This window comes from Colletes latitarsis, chromosome 8 (assembly GCF_051014445.1).
Source record: "Colletes latitarsis isolate SP2378_abdomen chromosome 8, iyColLati1, whole genome shotgun sequence".
NCBI classification, from domain to species: domain Eukaryota; kingdom Metazoa; phylum Arthropoda; class Insecta; order Hymenoptera; family Colletidae; genus Colletes; species Colletes latitarsis.
This window is the reverse complement of record NC_135141.1, coordinates 25177082-25199239: the sequence shown is the minus strand read 5'-3', so window position 1 is coordinate 25199239 and position 22158 is coordinate 25177082. Positions and strand designations below refer to the sequence as shown.

Below are 22158 nucleotides of genomic sequence, written 5' to 3'. Positions count from 1 at the left end.
TATGCGCGCGGGCCAAGGCGAATCGTAAAGAACAAATTGTCTATGCTGCAACTCGCGTAGATTGCGAGACGACAAAAATCCACGGACGAAAGTTTCCTTCTTTATGCGTTAACGGGTCGGTTGAATTTTTTCCCCGATGGTAAATACCCGCGTTCGAGGAATTTATTCCTGGTAAACGGTACAATCCAAGGTTTTATCGTTTAGTTTTTTGTAATAGAAAAATACTTTTTCACGTAGATAAATCAAATTATATTAGGATAATTAAACGATCGACTTTAAAGGCGGCGGTGTTTCAAAGGAGAGTATAAACCTCGTTAATTTGACTGCGAAAGGCGTTGCAGTTTCTGTGCAAAAAATTTTTACTCGACACAGATATGATTTTTAAAAACAGTTTTATTTTCCGACGTTTCGTGCGCGTCACACTTAATGGAAATCCTGTTTGAATCCCGGGCACGTCCGGATCGCGTCGTTTTCGTCGCAAAAAATTCCTTTTCCGCGAAAACGCGCCGTGAAAAACGTTCGAGCGCACGAACGTGTCAGACGGTTAAGCAACGAGTCGGCGTCGAAGCAATTTTTGTTATTTTCCCTCCGATGCAAATGGGTTGAGCAACGATCCTCTCGTCGTCCCCGGCGTTTTCAACCGCGCAATTTTTCACCGTTAGAAATTCCTTTACCTTCAATAAAATTAAAATATATAGCGTGGAAGCGACCGTGCGGCCCCTCCTCGAGGCCGAGAAATTTCTAAGCGAACGCGCACGGAAACGCGTACTTTCGCGTCGGGAAGATAAACTTTACGCTTATAAATGCTTACTTTTATGGCTGGGTACTCGCAGCCTTTACTTTCGGCCAACGACGCTTTAAGGCAATGGTATTCGAGCCTGACTCTCCTTAGGCTCGCGACCAATCTTCTTTCCTAGTTTTTTTTTTCGTTATTATGGCCGAAATTGAGTCTCGAGTCATTCAGTTATCCGGGCTGGGTCGAGTTTGTTAAACATTTACAACGTTCGTCCGCTATTAAGGCTGAGAACCGAGTTCGCGAACAATTCCCCGGATAACTGTAACGAAATTGGGTCTCGGGCCATTCAATTATCCGGGTTCGTGAACCAAATTCGCCCAGACAGAGGTGGTCCGATCGAGGAAGGAATTAGTAGGACAACGATCGCATTAGCGAGCCCGAATGGTCGACTACGCCTCGTCGAGCGAGGAACAACGCCCGCATTTTCTATCCAGAGAATTATTCGACGATAATTCCAGTCACGGAATTCCGCGTCGTATAATAGTCTGTCCAGCGTTTCTATCGATCCGATACGGTCGACCGAAGTAAATCCGAAGGAAATACGACGCATCGGCGAACAATCGACTCCGGGAGATATCGATTCTCTCGGTCCCTCTCGAAGATCGATCGCCGGACAATAAGTAACCATGACGCTTGTAGAACGGAATACCTCGCGTCGTTTTCCCTGGAATCGCTTCTCCCGTACCACGGAACTTTCGAATATGTAAATTCCACCTTTTACCGGTTTCGATTTTTCGCATCGCACGTTGCGCAACGTTATTAAAGGTTAGGGTTTGCGCCGCTAATTGGGCACTGAAATAAAGACGAATCCGGACGGTGACACGCGCGAGGCGTGTCGTTCCCTGCCAAAAACTGCTAAAACTTTACTCGAATACCAAGAAATTTGCGTAGCGATTTACTCGATCGAAGAATCGAGCAAGCAGAACATTTTAAAAAAATATGCGCGTGCCTCTGAAGTTTTCCATTCGCGTTACACGACAGAGAATATCAACCGAGGTCGACGCAACCGGAAGTAGCGATAAAGAGCGATTCTATACGAAAAACGCTTCTTTTTCTAAATTGAACACACTCCAGATATACGACAAACAAATTCTAACTGTGTTACTTGTTCTATTTCAGACGTTATCAAACATTTCCTTTACAAGATCGCGTATACGGCCATTCTACCACGAATTGAATTTAACGTTACCCGGTTAGAAATCTCGGGGCAATCATCGTTGCTTTATACGGCAATGATATAGCCGTTCTGAATCGTTCCGCCGATTCGATCAGAACCTCTGTAATTACCGTCATTAATTTTTTATAGCTTACTTCTCCGCTTATTGTTATATTACTTTCGTGAACGGTTCGTTAGCGCTCGAAACAATCTCTTGTTCCATCGAGGGACCGTCGTAAACGCGTCGTTGCTTGTCCCCGGGGGTTTTGTTGACTCGTAAACAAAAGAAAAAAAAAGAAAACAAACGCGACGATCGTTTCACCCACGACCTTTCGTCGCGCGGCTTCTTGCGTAAACCGAGAAAAATATCCGTCGAACCCGGAAGCGACCACCGTCGAGCGTTTTTCGCGCGAAAGAGATATCGTTCCGCCGTTTAGGGAGGCGCGTGGAGCTGAATCGGTCGTTTTGCCGCGTTCCCATGAACCACGGTAGATTAACTCCTCCGACAAGCTGCTCGAAAATCGTTGCTGCGGTTCGCGCGTCTACTTTTACTTTGCAAATCGGCATCGGTAACGGGTGAGCCTTGGTCGTTCTGTCGTCACGGGAATCCGCGTAAGCTCGGGCCCGTGAGAAAGTCGCTCGTCCGAGTGTTTCGATCTTTTAACGGGGACGATTATCGACGCTCCAGGCAACCTTTATCGCCTCCGTTCGCATAATGGGAAATTAGGCGGCCTCCAGCCGTAGAATCGGGACACGCGATCCGCGCTCATTGACACTATTATCCCGTTCGCGTTGAATAATCGTCGGTGTACTTTCTCAAAAACAGGTATTTCGCCGTAGGATCAAACCACTCCATAAAACCTCGTTTAGAATACGTTTCTATCGGTCGGTTTCCTGCGTGCTCCAAGTATGAAGTAACGTTGGAGAGAGTCCAGTATACATTTCTAACATTTGCATCATATGAATTATTATATAATATGTCCTACTTGAGTCACGACTCTGCTCCAATATTACATGTACTTAACGAGTCAGAATTGATGGATCGCAGAAGTAATGGACTTAATCTTTCTTTTTAGCTTCGTTAATGGACGGATCAAACGTTCGTCTTTATTAACGCTCGACTTTCACGCGTCACTCATACGCGAGGAATTTAATTTTGAAAAATTGGATCCGACGCTTGATCGTAGATCCAATCCTGCTAATCGCGATTTTCTAAGCGGAGAATTTTTTTAGCGTACCAGAGCGTTTTCTGAGACGCCTCGTAGTCTCGACTATAGCGAAATTAAGAGGTCCCCGGTGACGTTTTAAAAGTCGATCGGCTTAATTAACGGAGTCGAGGCAAATTGATCTTCGAGAGCAACATTATCCGTAATAGCGGCTCGTGGGAGAAGTTGAGCCGTGAAAATTAATGACGCGCCTTGTACACTGTTATAGCACATTAATTATTTAGAACGTTTATCTATAGTTCGAAAGGAGAGTATCGTTTAATCCGCTTTCGAGCACCGTACGCAAAACGTGCCTCCGGGGATGCATACCTGTTCCACCGAATCTCGTTAATAGCAAGTTTTCGGGTACGTTGAACTTCTGGGACCGTGCAAATATATTCCGAAAAAGATCCCAATGTTTCAAACCCCTTAAATAGAAACTACGAGCAAACGACTTCTGACTCCAATTGAAAATTCCTGCAAACAGTTTGTAACAGTTTGTCCGACAAACTGATACGAAGGATAACAGCAAAAATACGCGTAGTTCGGTACGCGAAGCGTTAACTGCATATAATCAAAGATGACTGAGCACAACTACTTGGCAAAACGACGCACAGATAGCTTATCACGGCGACTAGTAGTTACACAAGTTTTGTTATTTATGTACGGTTCGTGTTCGTCGCAAACAAACACCAGAAACGTTTCCGTTTCCTATCTACGACTCCGCAGAGGAATTATCGTTCTTCTTTCGAACCGAACACGGATCTAAGTCTTTCAAATCGTAATCCGGGCTGATCTACGACGATACGTGCCCGCTGGTCGAACGCGAGGGTTAATCCCATCTCGTGCCTTTTCGTTCGAGGACAAAATGTGCATCGAAAATTCCTTGGATGAAAGGAGACTCGAAATAACGAACGACCCAAGGGAAAAAGGCTGAAAGGCGAGCGCCGACCGCCCTTGAATATTTTACAGTCTCTTTCACAGGGGGGAAAGTGCATTCCCACGAAGAAGGGCCTTGGTTACCGGCGGTATTAGCTTCATTTTCCACTTAACAAAGCTCCCGCGGCGCGAGATTCCACGGCGAACTGCAACCGATTAGATTAGATAGCGAGGCTGTTCCCGGTTCGCGAGATCTCGCGTTATCGCGTTACGAGCAACGAAAAACCTAACGTGAAAGGTTTCACCACGTTTTCACGACTTTTACATGGCTCGTTTACTTTGTCACGTGTTAGATAACGCTTGATTAACGCGATCGATCGTCGCAGAGATTTGAGGATCTTCTATCTATCGTTAAACGATTCTGTAAGTATTCCATCGAATCAGGTCCCAACACTGGTCCCAATTCAGCTACTTCTTGATTCTTCGTAACAATAATTCAGATTAGTCCTTCGTACATGGAGCAATTTTTTATTTCGAATCGTGGAAGGCGGAGAGCTTACCTTGTGATTTCGAGGCGTCCTCGAGAGGTTGCTGCGCCCATTGATGAGAACGTTGTCGTTGAAAAACGACACGTCACATGGCGAGGGTGGGCCACCGGCGAGCTCCCATTCCGCGTCGTCGGTCGTCGAGGCGTCCAACGTGGCGCCGAGTACTATGATGCCTCCATCGCCGACCTGCCAAACGGGAAAAGAAAAAAATTGTTGAAATCGGAACGTCATACGCGTGGAATCCGGCGAGGCGGCTTTCGAGTCCCGTCGACCGAGTTCCGTGGAAACGCGTGACCGCGCCGCGTTCCTCCTCGATTATTCGCTCGAACCACGAAAAATTCATTCGTCACGGACTATTGATTCTCACGCGGAAAAACTGCCGTCCATTATCGCGAGGCCGCGACTCCTCGCCAAGGATTTCGCGTGCGTGTTCGCGCGCTAAACGCGACGTCCACGTGCTCGTCCGCGATTCGCGTCATCGATATTAAAATCGAAATATCCTCTGAACCAATAATCTTTTACGATAGGTGAAAGAAAAGGCGTATTTTCTATACTTTGATGTTCTCAAGTAATCTGTAAACAAACCGGTTCACTGCAAGTCCTCGAGAAACAGGATAGACTAGGCGAAAATTCGCGTGACTCGAAAGAATCGTTTCACGCACGATCGAAGACAAACCTCGAGACATTGGATGTCGAATATGTGGTTAGGGGACGACACGCGTCCTCGAATACCACCGCCTTTCAATTATTTCGTGAATGAACATCCTGTCGATTCGGAAACCGAGCTCGATGAGAAGCTACACGAACGCGTCTTCTGCACGCATGTTTTTTTAATCCAATCCCGATACGACCAACTAGAATACGCAGGAAATCTATCTGTTAAGTTGTATTATAAAATATTTTCCCTCGTACGTTATATTGTGCAATCGATCGGTGGATCGAGACGCGTTTACGGTTTCCCCGCAATTTCTCCGGCCGATCGGGAATTGGTGGAATAGTCACGCGTGAAATCGAACGGCTGGCGATCGATTTCCGGTCCACTTCCGGCCCGGCGGTCGGATTTTCGAAAGTGACTTTTATCGTTCGCGACGGGCTTCCTTTTTCACGGCGGTTCGTTTCTCTCCGGCGCGACGAGAATTCGGGCTCAGCGACGATCTAAGGAAAAAATGCGGTCACGGATCATAACGCGAGGAAGCCGCATTACGGACGAGCAGAGATCGGGGCCGCGTAACGCAATACGTCTGGATTTGAATGTAACGTGCCTGGGACGCACTGGGACGAGGATACATCGATCGCTAGCTGGACGCGTTATTGATCATCGTACGAAACACGTACGGTCGTCGAACGAGTCGTTGATTTTGAAAACAAGCCGACGGAGACTCTGCCGGTTTTCACGCGGCCACGGGAGCGGATCGGCGATATTAAATCGACCGGGTGTGCTCGATAAATCACGCCGCGAGATAATTTATCCGACGTCGTATCGTCGCGATGGTAATAAATATTTATCGACGGCGCCCGTGAGAAGAAAGTAATTCAATATTTCCGCTTCTACCGGCGCGATTAATCTCTCTTTCTTTGTTATGTCGGCCATATTATGCAAACGATTCCGCGGAGATAACGCCTGCCGTGAGAAAAATCGCTCGCGCGGCGTTTACCGTGTAATCTCGCGTAACGTTGAAACAGGTAGGCGGATTAGCCCCGGACAACTTGGAATTAACCCGCCGGATCGGTAAATAAACCTAACACCTCGAGTTGCGGTTAATTCTCCTAACCGCGACGTTTCCAATTTGCTGGCCAGACGGCTGATTTACGGCCCTAAATCTCCGCGACTCCGAGTATCGTGTTAATCCCCTGACCGGACTCGCCCACTTTGACGGAATCGGGTCAGAAATTGCCAGCGTTATCACTTTTCGAGTCGTAAATATTATTCGTTGAAAATACATAGATTATAGCGTAAGTTATCCTACGATCGAACGGAGTCTAGTCGTTTCTGGACGCAAAATAACCGCTGGCGAGGAGTTAAAACACGTTACCAATGTGCAATTCAGAATTAAAATTCAGCACCAAATTAATAATAATTAATTCTTCCCTGAAGAATGAGAGTACCAGAAAATACACCTCGTCAGTTTTTTGAATTGAGAACGCAAAGGCAAGGATCGATTTGTTTGAACTTGCAGGGTAGAGGGCCCATTTAAGGGCAGCGACGAAGGAACGTGCGGCAATGAACCTAAGGACGAGGTCCTTGACACCATGAGAAATTCCCAGGACGTTTCTTTCCATTATTCCGAGCGCACCGAGGTATCACTCCTACAGTCTGGGCCTTGAACCCTCGAAGAGTCCACGACAGTCGCCTAACGATTGCATGCGAATGCACTCCGCGCGGAATACACCTGCATCCGCGAAGGTGTGCACGCGTCGTTCGTAGGCCCGCATGCGTCCGTTCCTTGTCTTGCATCGATTCGAATAAGGCGGGAACAGCTATACAGGGCGTCTAGAAAATAATATCTTCCCGCAAGTCTAACAATTCTCAAAGAGAACGATCCGAAGAAGGGCAGTTTTGACGCACGAATTATTTGGAAGACTGGTAAACGATAGAAAAATGACCGCATAAACACGATAATGCGCGAGGAAGCTTGTCCTTCTTATATCTTCTCATTCGGCATACCGAATGACACGTAATTTAATTTCTCGACCAAGTTTGCACGCGTCTGTACCGCGTATCGAGTGAAGAATTATCGAAATTTCACCGGGTATTTTTTTTGTTTACGAATGAAATTCTTATCGCCTAAAAAGAGCATAGCAGATAACGTATCTGCCTATTTATATTTTGGCATCTTTTCTGCGACGCGATTTCTCAAAACACCGCTGAACTTTAAACGACAAGCTGCATCGTATATTTTTTTAATACATTCATCCTGCTTATTAACGCGAATGATCCGTCCTTGGCGAAGTCAAGTCTGCAGACGACTCGCGTGACACCTTATTATGCGATGATGACACAGAGGAAAATGAAACGACGCCGACGAAAGGGATAATAACGGAAATTAAGAGTTCTCGAAAGAAAATGACGAAACACGTTTCGTAAACCCCTGAACGGATCAGGTGAATTTTGCGAGTGTCGGGAGGAGTCGACGAAGACCCGGGTCAAAGTTCAGCACAGATCTCGAGACAATGCGAAACCGATTTTATCTTCGCGGTTGGTTTCTCGAAGCGCAACTTTCTCCCCTTTGTTTTTCCGCCGGAATCGTTTACGGGACACGATCGTCACGAGGAATGGGAAAAATCCGTGAAATTACGCGATAAACCACGCCCTCTTTTTGTTCCGCGTTCGTTGCCAGTCTTGACAAATTTAGTCGCCTCCGGAGCTTTGCAACCGCGGCCACGTTTAGTCAGCGACAGCAGTAAATCGTATGAATCAGCCTCGGTTAAGCGGTTTTGCCGGTCGGCGAAAAATTCTAACCGCCTCGGTCGCTAATTTCCCGCGATGGGGGTGGATTCGTCGTTCCGCGCCGATGATTCACGCCGCCGAATTTCCTAGAGAATGTCTGGGATTAACGGTGCAAAAAAACGTGGAAACTTTTCTACCACGCGTAGAAGAACATGACATTTCCATCGACGTTCAACGACGCGCGGCTTTTTGCCCCGATCGGCGGGATTTACAAGATCGCGTTACGAGCGTCGAGATATTAAGTCGCGATTCGGCGTTGCGAAAGATTTTAAGGTCAGCCGCGTACAGCGTCAAGCTGCAGGCGAGCGAATACAGAAACTACGTCGTTAATAAATAAATTAAACATAAGAGGGCCAAGGTGAGAATACCGAGGCACACCGGAGAAAGCGCTTGGAAATGTCTAAAGCGTTCGTACGATTAACAGTCGTGCAAAAAAACAAAGTAGAAAGCTATGAGTATATGTTACCGCTGCATCCAATTTAATACCAATTTGCTTGAAATGTTTCAAATATTAGCACGGGGATAATTCTCGATGAAAACATACACTTTTTCCCCAGGGAACTGACCGACCGTATTTCAAAGTCTAGTTTTTAAAAATATGGAGTTTACGATTCTATTATTTCCGTGAAGATGGCTTCGAGATTGACTTGATTATTAGAACCGTATGCTGGCGTAAAGCGAGGATGGACTTTGAGTAGTGGTTTGCAAAAGGAAGAGATTGAGTTTTCAGCGGCTGTTGGAGGACTCTGTTATCAATTATAGGGGAATGCATTGTTCGCGATGGGGCGGAAGAAGCGGAGACCGCGAAGAAAGGAGACGAGGCTACGGTCGCGCGGCCTACATACCAAAAATCGTAGCGGTTGATTCAGTTGCGACACGATCGTTAGAGCGCAATGCTCCTTAGAAGGCCGACGCAAGGAGCGAGCACGATAACGGACCTCCGCGCAGCTTCTCCCGTCCCGCGTGGCTCTAGGACGGCCATATACGAGAAACTCCCATAGCATCTTACGGAATGTCACCCCGGCCACGGTGCGCGAATGCCATTTCTTAGCCGGCTGATCGGCTATCTAAACCTCTGCCTCGCAATTTCTCCAAGCACCGACGACCTCCCGTGACCGCCAGACGATCGGTACAGTAATGATTCTTAAGATGAACGTCGCCCCGGGCTCCGCGCGCTCATCTTTACGAATCACGTGTTCATTTTAAGAATCATCGTTGTATAGACACGCAAATTTACACTACGGACACATTTCAACTGAAACGAACGATGAGCTCCCAGATCTCGTCTTTCGCTAGAAATTCGTGAATCATCCGTGGATGGCCATCCAAAGTGCAAAGTCTAAATTCGCCATTGGTGTTTGGAGGTCGAGTCGTTCCGCGAGGAGTTATCGGTCGCGATAGAGAATCGTCGACGAGGGAGATAAGATAGCCATCTGGTTGGAAAACGGCACCGAAGATTGCGTCGCAAATTCGTAGGAATGCTCGAGAAACGTCTCCGTGCGAACGCGAACGGGGCAGGCTACGGTAATAGTTATCGAAGGAAAGAAGGTCAAGGATACCTTCTCGAGGAGTAAACTCGATTACAGTGCAGTCGGTGGAAGGAATATAGCGAGATGCTCGAGGCGCGCTCGAGAGGTTTGTTAAGCGATACTCTTGCCAGAGCTCGAACCGCCAAATGTGGTTTTCCCTAGTGAAAAGCTGTCTTGGTCGATTCAGGGCCGCCCGTAATGGATCTTACTCCATTTAGTAGCGCACCCGTATCGAGTACTTGCAATCCAAGCTTTCGATAACCCGGGTCTACGATCCTATTAAATTTACTCCGTAATAAAATGCTAAGAGTAAAATTTTAAATTACTACAACGATAAAACTTTATATCGGACTGCTGTGCCCCTTTAAATCACCGAATCGTTGCAACAACTTTGGATTCCACAACTTTCAAGCCCGATCGACCGTATTTCTCTGTGCAGTATCGAATCCTTCAGAATGCGAGGTTCGTTAAAACTCCGGGGCACTCGGTTTTGTCAATTAAGAAAGCAATCGTAATTGGAGCATTTATATTGGGAACGCGACTTGGAAACTTTCGACAAGAATTCTGAAAGCAAGACCGTGCCCCCTTAATTGATTAATTCCACGTTTCGAAACATCGAATGGGAAAGGTTACGCAAATTACAATTGACGTTCCGTTCCGGGCGATGCTGATTGAATTACGACTCTGAATCAAAATCTACCATTAATGATCCGAGTAACGAACCACCAGCTGCGTATTTAATTTAATTTCGCGTAAAATACGTTACACCCAAGGTCACTGCCATTTTCCACCACTCGTTTTTGCCTCACTGTACTATACTTCTCCCAAGTACACTTGTAATACGGTAAACCTGTTAACGAAACGAGAGAACAGTGGTTCTTCGATCGACTCGCGGGCCTCGTGTTCGATTCCTTTCCCTGGCGTGATTCAGCTCGTACCGCTTCGCTCGCATAGAAACTCTTTATCGAACGATTCCGCAGAAAAAAAAATGAAAAAAGGGAACGCGAAGCACGTGGATAGAGAACGGCGTGACGCACAGGCGATATCCAATATCGGGACACTAGGCGTTGTCTGTGTTCTTAATTACCAATCGATAAACAGACTGAGTCAACTAGGTATACCCTAAACTTCGATGACTTCCTGGCCGAGGAACGCGTGTTTGTACGAGGATAAAGCTCTGGGCTGCGTGTTTATCTCGGTCCGGTGATAGTTGACGCGATGTTTGGCGCTCGACGACGAACGCGTTGGAATTCCACGGGACGCGACTCGAATTCTTATTCGAACTCCGATACGTTGCTTCCGTAATACCAGTGGGATTATTTCGACTTTTGGTATTTCTAACTTCGACTCCAGAGCCTCGATGTAACGAGTCTTTTCGTTTTCAATGCGTATAAAACAATTACGTAACACCGAGTCGATAATGCAAACAAGGTTAATTATTTTAATGCTTGCAACGTCGAACACGAATGGAATTACATACGTCGTTAATTACGTTGATTCGATGCCAAACGAGGAAAAATAAAAGTTGATTTAATCGTGTAAAGATTGAGATGTACACAGATGTAATCCAGAAGCTGACAACCCGACACCTGTAATCACACATGCACCGTGTATTTGTACAAGACAAACTGGAGGTGTGATTAATGGCGCCAAGATTTGAACAAAGAGATCGTACTCGGCTTGCAATAATAGAAATTGCACCGACTCGATGAAATATGCTCTCGAGACATTTTTACTAACTCGTTTAATTTCTAAAACTGCGAAATCCAAGAAATCGGTATGCCTTCGAAGCACCAAAATAATAAAAGAAATAATCCCCCGTTTGATTTATTGGATACCAACGATCGATATCGCTTTTTGGCTCGTAAATAACCGATATTATGATTGTAGATAACGCGTTTGCAGGTGAGTAATACGTCGGAACAATCGTCCAGCGAAAGAAAGGCGAAGGAAAGGTTCCGAGTTCCGGGTTCGTAAGAGTTCCGGAGAACGTCTGACGACCCTTGAACTGGTCTCTGAAAGGAGGCACTTCCTCGATTAAAGTTCTCGAGAAAGAGGCTCGACGCCGACAGGGAACTTAAAGCACTTGGAAAGAAAGATAGGAAAAGGCGGGAGGATGGTGGAGGTCGGTTTTCCTTTCTGGTCGTTACGCGCGCGCCAAGTTACATCAGCTACGAGCATTTATTGCCGAGTGAATTCGTGATAACAGTAATAACACAGAAAGCGAAGAAACGCATTTAATAATTACGCAATAATGCATAACCATTAGAGCTTCCCTTCCGGTATTCGCGTCCTTGTATGGCCGCGTCCTGTCCATTGGTCGCGCGTTCGCCAAGCCGGAGATATCGGCCTATTGTACCAACAACAATAACAGTAATAATAAGGAAACGAGCCCTCGACCAGTCTCGCTCTCACTGGACGAGTTAACGTCGACATTCCTGCACAATTATCGCGCGAACGAAACTTTCGAGACTCGTCTTGCCCCGATCGGGTTCCTAACGTCCCTCTCCCACCTCATCCAGCAGAATATTAGAAGCAAGATTCCAAGAGTTACGAAATTTTAACCAAACGTAGAGTATACGACTCGTTTAATGAGAAATAACACATATCCACCACTTGTGGCCTTATGTTTAGCGTTTTGAGCCTTTCTAGTTGCTTAGCGACCGTACCCCTCTATTTGATCGGTACCCTTGCAATAAGCGAGGCACCGTACGTTGTCGACCCCATAGAGCCTATAGATAATTGAAGTAGAGATGTACAGGGTAGCCGAGTGCAGTACTTATCGAGCCATGAAAATGAAGAACGAACAGCTTGCAACAGCGCGGTTTTTGGCGAGTGGATTCTCGATTTTCGTCGCTTCCGCGGCGCAATTAAGACGCGTAGAGACGCCACGTAATTTCTGCTTTCACCCAGGGATAAACTTTCAAAAGATTGTGAAAGATTTTTACCGTTGGTGTACCGTTTAAATGCGACACGCGGAATTGAAAATATCTACGAGTATAACGGCGTCACGGGGGATCTTCGAGGAACGATTCTATGGCGAATAAAGAGGAATAACGACGGGAACCGCGCGGAAGGATACAATATTATCGTCGTTAATGGCGGATTTACCGAGGCAAAACGTGGTAGTTGGGTGATTTGCGATCGAATGATAATCGGGATAGACATCCGACTGTCTTAGGACACGCTCGTTTGCCCCCCTAATTACTCGCGCGTCAGGACCACGTGTACGAATGCTTTCGATCGACGTAATACATATCGCCGCTGACGCTACGGCACCGCAATTAATTTCTTTCCGGCTGCATTACGAAACCAGCGTCGTTTCAGTCGGCTACCTCCAGGAATTCCAGTAGGGAAGCCTCAGGAATTTTCTCTCGTTTTCCTTTTTCTCCTTTGGCTGAGTCGTATCGCGCGGTCTTTACTCCTATTTCCGTTGTTTCAAGGTATACCGAACAAAACCTGAATGCAGTCCAAAATTCGACGATCAGGATTTCTGGATTTTCAGCGATACAAGCCAGATTGTAACTTAGGAAACAAAGAATGGCCTGAATTATAACTTCCATCATTTGAGTAAATGGGTGTGGGTGGAATCGCGAGATATGGAACACGACACGCGTGGATATCGTCGATGGACATCTTTCGAGGTGTGCTCGTAAAATGGCCAGAAAAAAGCGTATTTTGAGCAGGGCAACGCAAGTTGTATCGAACGCAGCAAGTATTTTCGTCGTATAGGAAAAAAAGCAGAGGAGAACGACGGTCTACCGAATAGAGAATCGTTCCACGACCTAATTCCGCGAGCGCATCGCCCGGTGAAGGGGGCCTTTTACCTCGTTACGGAGCGGACGAGCCCGACGAATATTTTCGTCGATTAATTCGGCCGATTATGACGTTCAATTACAAAGCTAGCGATAATCGCGTACGCTGCCGAACGGACACAACGCTCGGGATTGCGTAATTATTACGAGGTCGTCGAAGGTTAATTAACGTGACGGACGGTGGCGCGCGATACGATCGCCACCGACGACCGTTCTTCTTCAAAGAGGCGACCTCGGGTCCTCCTAGAGTCGAGACTATTAATTATCGATACCCAATCGATACTTAACGATACACCGATAGCATCGTCTAGATATCAATAAGTCGAACTGAGAGTCGATTACATCCCGGAACTGAAAGATAGCTCATCTTCTTTCGTACGTGGTATTAGAAACTGAGAAAACTGAAGGTGTCGAAAGATAGATTTTGACTTGAAATTAGTTGGAAATTTAATTTGAATGAATCTGAACGTCTCAGTACAGGCGACACATCGCAATAATTATTACGCTAATTTCAAAAGTGTCCAGAGCTGACTCTAACCAGCTTCGTCACAGAGACGTTTGCGTCTAAGAAGCCCCTGTTCGTCTCCAAAACAATTGGATTAGTCTAAGGTCGGGACGTCCGATGAAATCAGCCGATTAACGGCCACTGGGATCCTCGGCCAGCCGACCGTAGTTCGCTGTTCGAGACTGGACGCCGTTTTAAAAATAAGTAATTTTTCTGGTCGCCGGTACGGTGTACGGTTACTCGTGTACGTTTACCTCTGGCGACGCAGATAAAATTTCGCGCGGACACGCGTAATTCGATTGATGACATGTCGCGTGTATCGGATTCCATGTAACACTAGGCTCTGGCGTGTACGCGAGCTGCGCCCAGCTGCTGCTGGCTTCCGACGCAGTCGTGCCTTCTCTCCAGCAATTAAACAGAGATTAAGCGACCTCAGATCTCGCGATAACGCCTAATCGCATAGGCGCGCGCGTTCCCCGGCTGCCAGGTATTCGGTTGCGAAATTATACGATGGCCAATCATGGTAAATGAGCCCTTGCATCGATGACCGAGTCCCTTTCCATATCTCTTTAAAACTCGTTGATCAAATTTATAATCATATATTGGAAATAAATATAAAATTCTTTGGCAAGTTGTCTCCATTTGCATCTCGTTGCGATAACAAAAAACGTCGGATATTGCGTCTGGTGCGTTTAACACACTTTCGAGCGGCAATCTTCTGGAAAAATGTCTCAAGAGTCGTTGAACGCACGTTTCCTTAATTCGCCGTGAAAATTCCGTATTTATTCTTCCTGCTCTGCATACTATTGCCGATATGTTCTAGGCGAGCAGCAAGAACGGAAATATGGAGTATCCAGTGAGGAAAAAGCCCGATAGCCATCTGTCGGTTCGTCGTACAGCAATGATGGATAGAAACGCGACAGCCTCGATCGTTTCACTCGATTCAGCTGCCGTTTCTTTCGGAATGTATTTTACGTTCTTGTCGTACGGATTCTCGGTCGCGCTTTTTTTTTCTTCCTCCAAGACACCGATCCATCGGTAGAATTTTAACTCGCGACAAGAAACGATACACGTCGATCCAGCGAACGGTGCTAACGAGGTCCGAGAAGAACATCGAAACCGGATCCAAAGCAAATGTTAATCGCACTTTGATGGGCTACGCGTGGAGTTATTCGCCCGGAGATTTCCTTTCACGCGATTAGACTATCGCTGCGGATATCTGCTCTAAGGCATTTCGCGTGAGAAGACGTACTTTTGTTGGGCCCGAGTTGTTTCCGTTATCCGTCAGAGGATAAAAGATGCCTGATAGGAAGCATCGCCGCATCCTCCCTGCGGTCCAAACCTCTCTTCGTGCAACTTACCACCTGTTGTTGCACATGACAAACATTTTAGATACTCCCGTTATCTCGCTTTTCGCAAAAACCGACTCGTACAGAGCGAGGAATGAATCGAACGTGTACGCAATAATTTATAAGGAATCAGCTAGGAAACGAACAAATGCAAAACTGGAACTCGAAGGCTCGAAGATGGAAGGGAACAGCGTTCCAGCGTCGTGCAAAACAACATGTCGCCTTCGCGATTCCGGGAGGCCGTCGAGGCGATCCAAGGACGGGCAATCTTTTCCAGCTAATCGAACGGGCTTAGGAAAGTGTCACGCGGAGAGAATTCTCTGTTGCACGCGAACAAGGATAACGTTATCGACTAACGCTACTAGGCATTGTGCTTGTTTCGTACAGTTCGGCAAAGGATCGCGCGGTCTCGATGCACGCTCCAGTTTCCGGTTCGTTAAACGGTCGTCTTTTATCGAGTCCGCCGTGGTTATTCTTCATTTTTGCCAACGAGTCGCGCAAACCCCGTTACGACCATTAGATAAGGTAGGGTCAATTTCTCGAACGAGCACCGACGAGGATCGTGCAGCGAGAAATTCGCGTGGAGCGTCGTTCGCGTCGGGGCAAATCGTTGGCAAATAACGGGGGACCCGAGGTAATTGTGCAACGATCCGTATTCGACCGGACAACCCCGAGTTCCGGGGTTATCTAATACGAGAAAGTGAGCCCGGTCACCTTCAATTTCCCGATCGCGATCCCAATTTTTAGCGTTCCTACGCGGAACGACAGCCACTTCCGGTTTCACCCTGAACTTGCGTCCCAGGACCAGTTTCAAGGTATTCTAACGAGTGTCTGTCGTTAAGAAATGCCAATCGTTTAACTTGTAGGGGTACGAATACTCCTATTTTCTAATTATAAGACTGCTTTATCGATGGCGTTCTTACGACGAGAATAATCCCAACGCTTTGAGAGGCAGATCGAAAAAAGAACAGACCGGAAAATGTATGAAAGTTCGAAAAGCGAGAGTCGAAAGATGCAGAGCGAAAAGGAAATGCGAGAGACGAACGTAATACTCTATAAAAATACGGTATCTCTGTAATTCTATGCAATTAAATAAAACTTACGACACGTTGGACGCTGCTTACGTGGATAATTGTCAAACTGCGAATAGGTTTTGCTCCGGTTGTTTTGAAAGTTGCTCGAGCGATCGAACGCGATTTGTCACCGGTTCGGGTTGGGACATCAGCTGTTCGAGCGAGTTTACGATGATTTAAACGCGTCGACGATGGAATGGAAAACAAATAAATGTCGGTGTACACGAGGTTGCTTAAACGCGGCCGCGTGCCTCGAATGCTCGGGTGTCGTTTAAAATTCCGCGTGTGCCCGCGCCCGAGCACGTACAATTCGAGCAACGACGCTTTTGTTTAACGCGCGATATTAAAGAAAGTGAAATGTGCTTGAATTATGTATACCTACAAAAAAGAAAGTTGCCTCGTACCAGGCCCCTATTGAACCGTATCGATTCGCGAACTTCTTACATCCAAATCACGGACTGCCAAGTTTCCATCTCAAGATGGGGGGACTTGCTGCGACCGTTTTCGTTCTCTCGCTACTATTCAACGCGTTAACTGCCACGGCGGTCACCGGTGACCGGTACTTCAAATCCTGATACTCTTTTTTTTTGCAAAATAACAGAAATATATTTCTGGAATTTCAACGAATCGCACGAGGTATCTCTAGAAATTGAAAACTGGCGAGGGAGTCAACGCGTTAAGACCGTCTTACGTAATCGGTGGACTTTCAAACTATACTGTCGAGGAAGCACCTGGACGAAGAAGCGTTCGAAAATTAGATTCGCGGTATTTTTTAACTCGAGGTCTCTTGGGTACGAACATTTTAAGCGTAAATATCTAGAAATGTATATAGAAGAATACGCAGTTAGATAAATATGAAAGTCAAAGATACAGTCGATAGTGAATCGATCAAGATTAGTTGGGGAGATAAAATATCTAAAAATATCAACATATTTAGAGATACACGTAACTTATATTACATGTATCTGATAACGTTTTACTATTCTTCCTAAAATACACACCCGCATAGCTTTAGGTATTAATCATTTTTATTTGTGTACCCAAGAGGACTGAAATTAAAACATTATTTGATCCTAACTCACGAGAATGTACTATATAGATCGTTACGCGCGAAACGACGAATTCCGCGAAGCACGTAATTGTTTACGTTTTCATGAATGAGAATCGTCCAGCGTGTTAATAATTACGTATTCCATCGACATAAGAACGATCAGGCTTTCCACCAGATTATATTCAAAGCCCTAATACTTCAATCTACCGCGGCAAAGTTATTTTATTATAATTTGTCTGGCTAGGGCGATTTTACACACCAAGTAGAGATACACATCTGCTCGAAATTTACCCTACCAACGTAGTTGATCGTTCGTAATATATAAAGCAATCGTTATTACTCCAACAGCTGATCGTTAATAATCCTGACAGCCCGTTTCTCTCAAATTTAACCTACCATTTTTCACATTTAACATGTTTCAAGGTACTCCCCAATTATGGTAATTACAAGGCTGGTTTTCCTCCGCTAAGTTAGCAACGAACGTATAAAATTACATAACTCCGACTCACCCTACACGAAACAAAAATATACGGTGCGACCCTACCAGGCAGGGCTAGTCTCGCATTATGATTCAGCCCTTTCGTCGCGACAGGGTGAGTTCGAATAAGAACTACGCAGTACGAGATACTGTGGGAGCAGCGAGAGGGTCGCAATTCGGCTGAAAGAATTCGTCGTATCGCGCCGGAGCGATGATCCGTAATAAATAACAAGAACCAAAAGATTAAAAATAATCGATGACTCACTTTGGGCTTCTCCCGTTTCCTCTTAATGATGAGTCCGTCGTTCTCGATATAATCGGGCACGTCCTTCCGGTTACTGAAATTGAACACCATGGTGTTGTTCTGCTGATTCCACGGCTTCGTTTCCCACAGTCCGCCGCCCCCTGTGCCGGTCTTCTTCGGGGGCTGAATCTCGTCGGCGCTCTTCAGGCTGACCACCACTTTGGTGGGCTGCTCTATGCTCTTCACGCGATTTATCAGATTCTTCTCCAACTCTCGATTGCTCAAATTCTGCTGCAGATGCTGGGTCTTGGTGGACACCAGCGGTCTGATGATGCCTATTTGCTTCTGAGGGGGCGACTCGCTGGTTTTCTGGCATCTTATCGTCTTGGACTCGTTGATCTGCGGATAAGAGGCGGTCGTCGATGACTTGATCAACCCCAAGCTGCATATAGCCCCGATCGGTTTGTTGCTCTCGACGATCGGCTTCGGTTCGACGTCCTCCTTGGCGTCCTCGATCTTCCTATCGCACTTGTCCGGCTCTAGCCTCTCCTGAAGCCTGGACACGGCCTCCTGGTCCACCGCAACGACGTTCATCGAATCGTCCCCGGCTAGAAACGACTTGCCTCTGGGCTCCGAGGAGTTGGTCTCGTTACGAGCATCCGGCTGCTGGTCGTCGGTTGGCTTCTGACCGTTCTGCTTATACCCGGGCAGGTAACTCTTCTCCAAACTCGGTTTGTCGCTGAAGCTGAACTGCATCGTGACCCCGGTTCTCGCGATGTTCTCCAGCGCCGTTTTCGAGATGGTTTTCGGCGCGTCGACCTCCTCCTCCGATGGTTGACTCTCTTCGCTGGGGGCGAGGTCCTCCAGCAGGGACTTTGACTCCTCCGGTGCGTCTCGATTCGTAGGGCTGGGCACCCTCTCGGGCAACTGTTGTCTAGGATGCTCGGTGCCGTTGTTCATCGTTGTCGGCGTCTCTTCCGTCTGTGGCCGCGGAGGCTTCGGTGTCTCCGGCGAGGACATTTGTTTGAGCAGCTCCCTGCTGGGACTTGCGGGTGGCTTGTGGTGTACGGGGCTGGAGTTCCGTCTGGGCGGGTCCTTGATCGGCGACGGAGGGCTGTGCACGTACTGTCTGAAACCGGTGTCCTTCATCGGCGACGACGGACTCTGGAGCCTCGGGGAGGCTATTCTGGGGGAGAGGACAGGCGTCACGGGCGGTGACTTGACGTTGATCTCGAGGGAGGATTTCAATTTGCTCAATGGTGGTTCCGGGCTGGCCACTGGGGAGAACTTGAGTTTGAAGGACGGCTCCGGCGAGGGCGACGGCGAGTGAGACTTCTCGATCTGCTGAAACTTGCTGACTACGGACGACACCGACTGCACGATGGGATCCGTGATCACCCCGTCGATGTGGTACTCCTCCTGGCCCAGCTGAGTCTCGATCAGCTCGGCGGTAGGCTTCTGCGGCAGGACGATCTTCTTAGGCGAGCCAGGAGCCGGCCTCGAGTTCCCGTTTACGAAAGGCTTCGGCTGAACCGGCGGTTTCGCCACGATCTTCTTCTGCGCCTGAGCCTTGAAGGTGTCGTTTATGGTCTTGAATGTGGCTACCTTGGCGGCTACCTCGCCCCTCGGTCTCAGCTTCTTCGCGGAGCCCTCGAAGATCCTCATGGTGGTCTTGACTAGATCCGGCGGGGGCCTCTCGGTCTCCGCCAGCAACGGTTTGATCCTCTTCGGCTTGTTCACTGGCTTTGGCCTGTCCAGCTCGTTCAATCGACTCTCGATCTTCACCGTTGTACGATCTATCAGGATTATATGGTCGTTGGCCAGCTCTTGCTTCAAACCGTTCGCCGCCAAACGGCCATTGCCCGGGTCCTCGGTGCCGTTGCACCTCATCAAAGTCTCGACGCTTCTGGCACGTTTCATCGATTCGTTGCCCCGCGAGGCGTTCCTGTACCTGTCCGTTTTCGCGCTGGCACCGGTCGTCGCTCTTTTCGCGTACTTTCTCGCGCTCTTCTCGCCCGGCTCGTCGTCGCAATCCAGCAGATCCTCGAGGCTGGCCGCGCGCCGGAAACGCTGCACCGTCGCGCGGCTTTTGTTCATCTCTCTCAAAGTGAGGTTAAGGTACTTGCTTTTCAGTTTGTTCACGATTCCCGGCCCGTACTGGAGCTCCTCCGAGCTGTCGCTCTCCCCGTCGTCGCTGGCCGCTCGGTTCCTCGACATTTCCGCCTTGGTTCGCGACAGTTCCGCGAGAACGTCCCTCTCCGCTTTGTTGTTGTTGTTGCCGGTCCTACAGGTGGACGATCCCGTGCGGTGCTCGTCGCATCCGGTCAGAGGGTCGACGATTCCCTTCGGGTCCTCGTTCTCGGATCCGTCGCCGTGTTCCGATTTACGTTCCATGTCCGTTGTCGACGATTTGCTCAGCGTGCCGTTCGCGACATCCTCCGAGTCGGAGCAGAGCGATAGATCCGCCTCGAGACGCATGTTGCACGCGACTGTCGGCGCTTGGTTGTTGGCGGCGGTCGTTCCGCTGGCGACAGTGGCGCCACTGGCCGGTCCTCTCGAGAAAAACGGAGAAGACGACACAACGACACCGGCTATGGCGTTTCCACCACCACTGTTAACGTTCCCGGACGAGATATTCGCGACACTGTTGACACCGATGTTGTCCTCTCCGATGGACGTCGATCGCGGTCTGGACAACGGATTCCCGGCAGCGCATTGATCTTGAACGCAATACGTATCGATGGATTCCGTCGTCGCGGACGATCCGATCATCGCCGTGCATAGTTTCACGCTCGCCCCGTTGCTCGCTAGAACCTTGCTCTGTTGTCTACGCCGTTGAATCAAGTCCCTTTTCCACTGGGGCACGGCATTGTTGCCGCCCGTTTCGCCGGCGCTGGTCGTCGCGTTGCTGGCGGTAGCCATGTTGGACGCGCGATGGGCGCGTTCGCAAACGCGGGGCCGATTCTCCACGAGTGGTTCTCCCCTCTCGGTTCGTTCGCAGATTCCGTCGATGGGTATATATATCTCACGATTAGACGCGACGCACGGTTTCCATCGCGATCGCACGACAATTCATCCCGCGATCGCGGATACGGCCAGCCGACGACCGATTCTTGAAAAATCGATGTACGCGAGACGCGACATATACGGTTATCGCGCGCGCACGAGGTTGACAGGAGGCACGTTTATCTCGTTCCTCGTGCTTCACGAGACACGGAACGCCCGTGGTCGTTGAACGGTCGTTGAACGGTCGTCGCCGGGGATCGTAACGACGCGACGGATCGGTCGTTGTTCCGCGGATCGATACGAGACGATGCTTTCGAAAACGAATAACCGGGAAGAATCGAGAAAGGCACCTGTTCCGAACACGCATCCGAACGTACACACCGCGCACAGAACTGACAGGACGGGAACACAGTAACTCTCGACGTACCGTGCGCGTACTATTTCACTCCATGGTTAACTATCGTGTCCGCTTCCTGGTGCAGCGTGGTGGCCGGCGAAGCAAAGGCTCGCCAATCGCTGGAAATCGAAAGTACCAACCCGTGAGCACGCACTCACGCACGCACTCACCGCGCACCCACACGAAACGCCGACGAAAGGCGAGCGCACGGCCGTCCTCGCTCGTTCGCTCGCACTCCGCTCCTGCCCCTGCCTGTCTGCTCGAGAGAGAGATATCCTCTCTCTCCCTCCCATCTCCTATGCACCAGCCCCCTCGCGCTGCACGCACGCCAAAACCCATCCGAGCCGACCCTCTCCACTCTCCACGCCGCTCCTTGCCCCTCGTTTCCTTTGCGACTGCTCGATCCGCCACCCTGACGTCACGCCATGGACCGAACCGCTCCTATCGAATGCCACAAACTAATATCGAAATCGCACGCTCCCTGTTACGAGGGTATATCGCGATCAGACCCTCGCTTCCTGTGCAGCGGGAAATACGAAATACGAAGGGATGGCCACCGTCTACGAAGGGTGAGGTTCTACCGTTTAACGACTCGTTCTTTTTATTTACCGATTCTGTCGTTGAACACAACTGACGTTCTCAATGGCCCTGATACTGTTTATTAGTTTTCCAGTGCAAT

General features: G+C 48.4%; 1 protein-coding gene across 3 annotated transcripts in view; it reads right to left on the bottom strand.

Annotated features, from left to right (window-relative positions):
• Positions 1 to 21784, bottom strand: part of Bif (protein phosphatase 1-binding protein bifocal) — a 33823-nt gene extending 12039 nt beyond the window's left edge. For 2 of the 3 annotated variants that reach the window (XR_013080096.1, XM_076770305.1), the window contains exons 1-2: positions 18098 to 21782; positions 4597 to 4770 (exon numbers count right to left, since the gene is read on the bottom strand). Coding sequence is in view for 2 of the 3 variants with exons in the window: in XM_076770305.1 (XP_076626420.1) it covers positions 4597 to 4770; positions 18098 to 20998 (3075 nt within the window). In the remaining variant the exon portion in view is untranslated. Of the gene's footprint in view, positions 1 to 4596; positions 4771 to 18097 lie in introns of all 3 variants that reach the window. The other variant, XM_076770307.1, reaches the window with a different exon arrangement.
• Between the last annotated feature and the right edge of the window lie 374 nt (positions 21785 to 22158).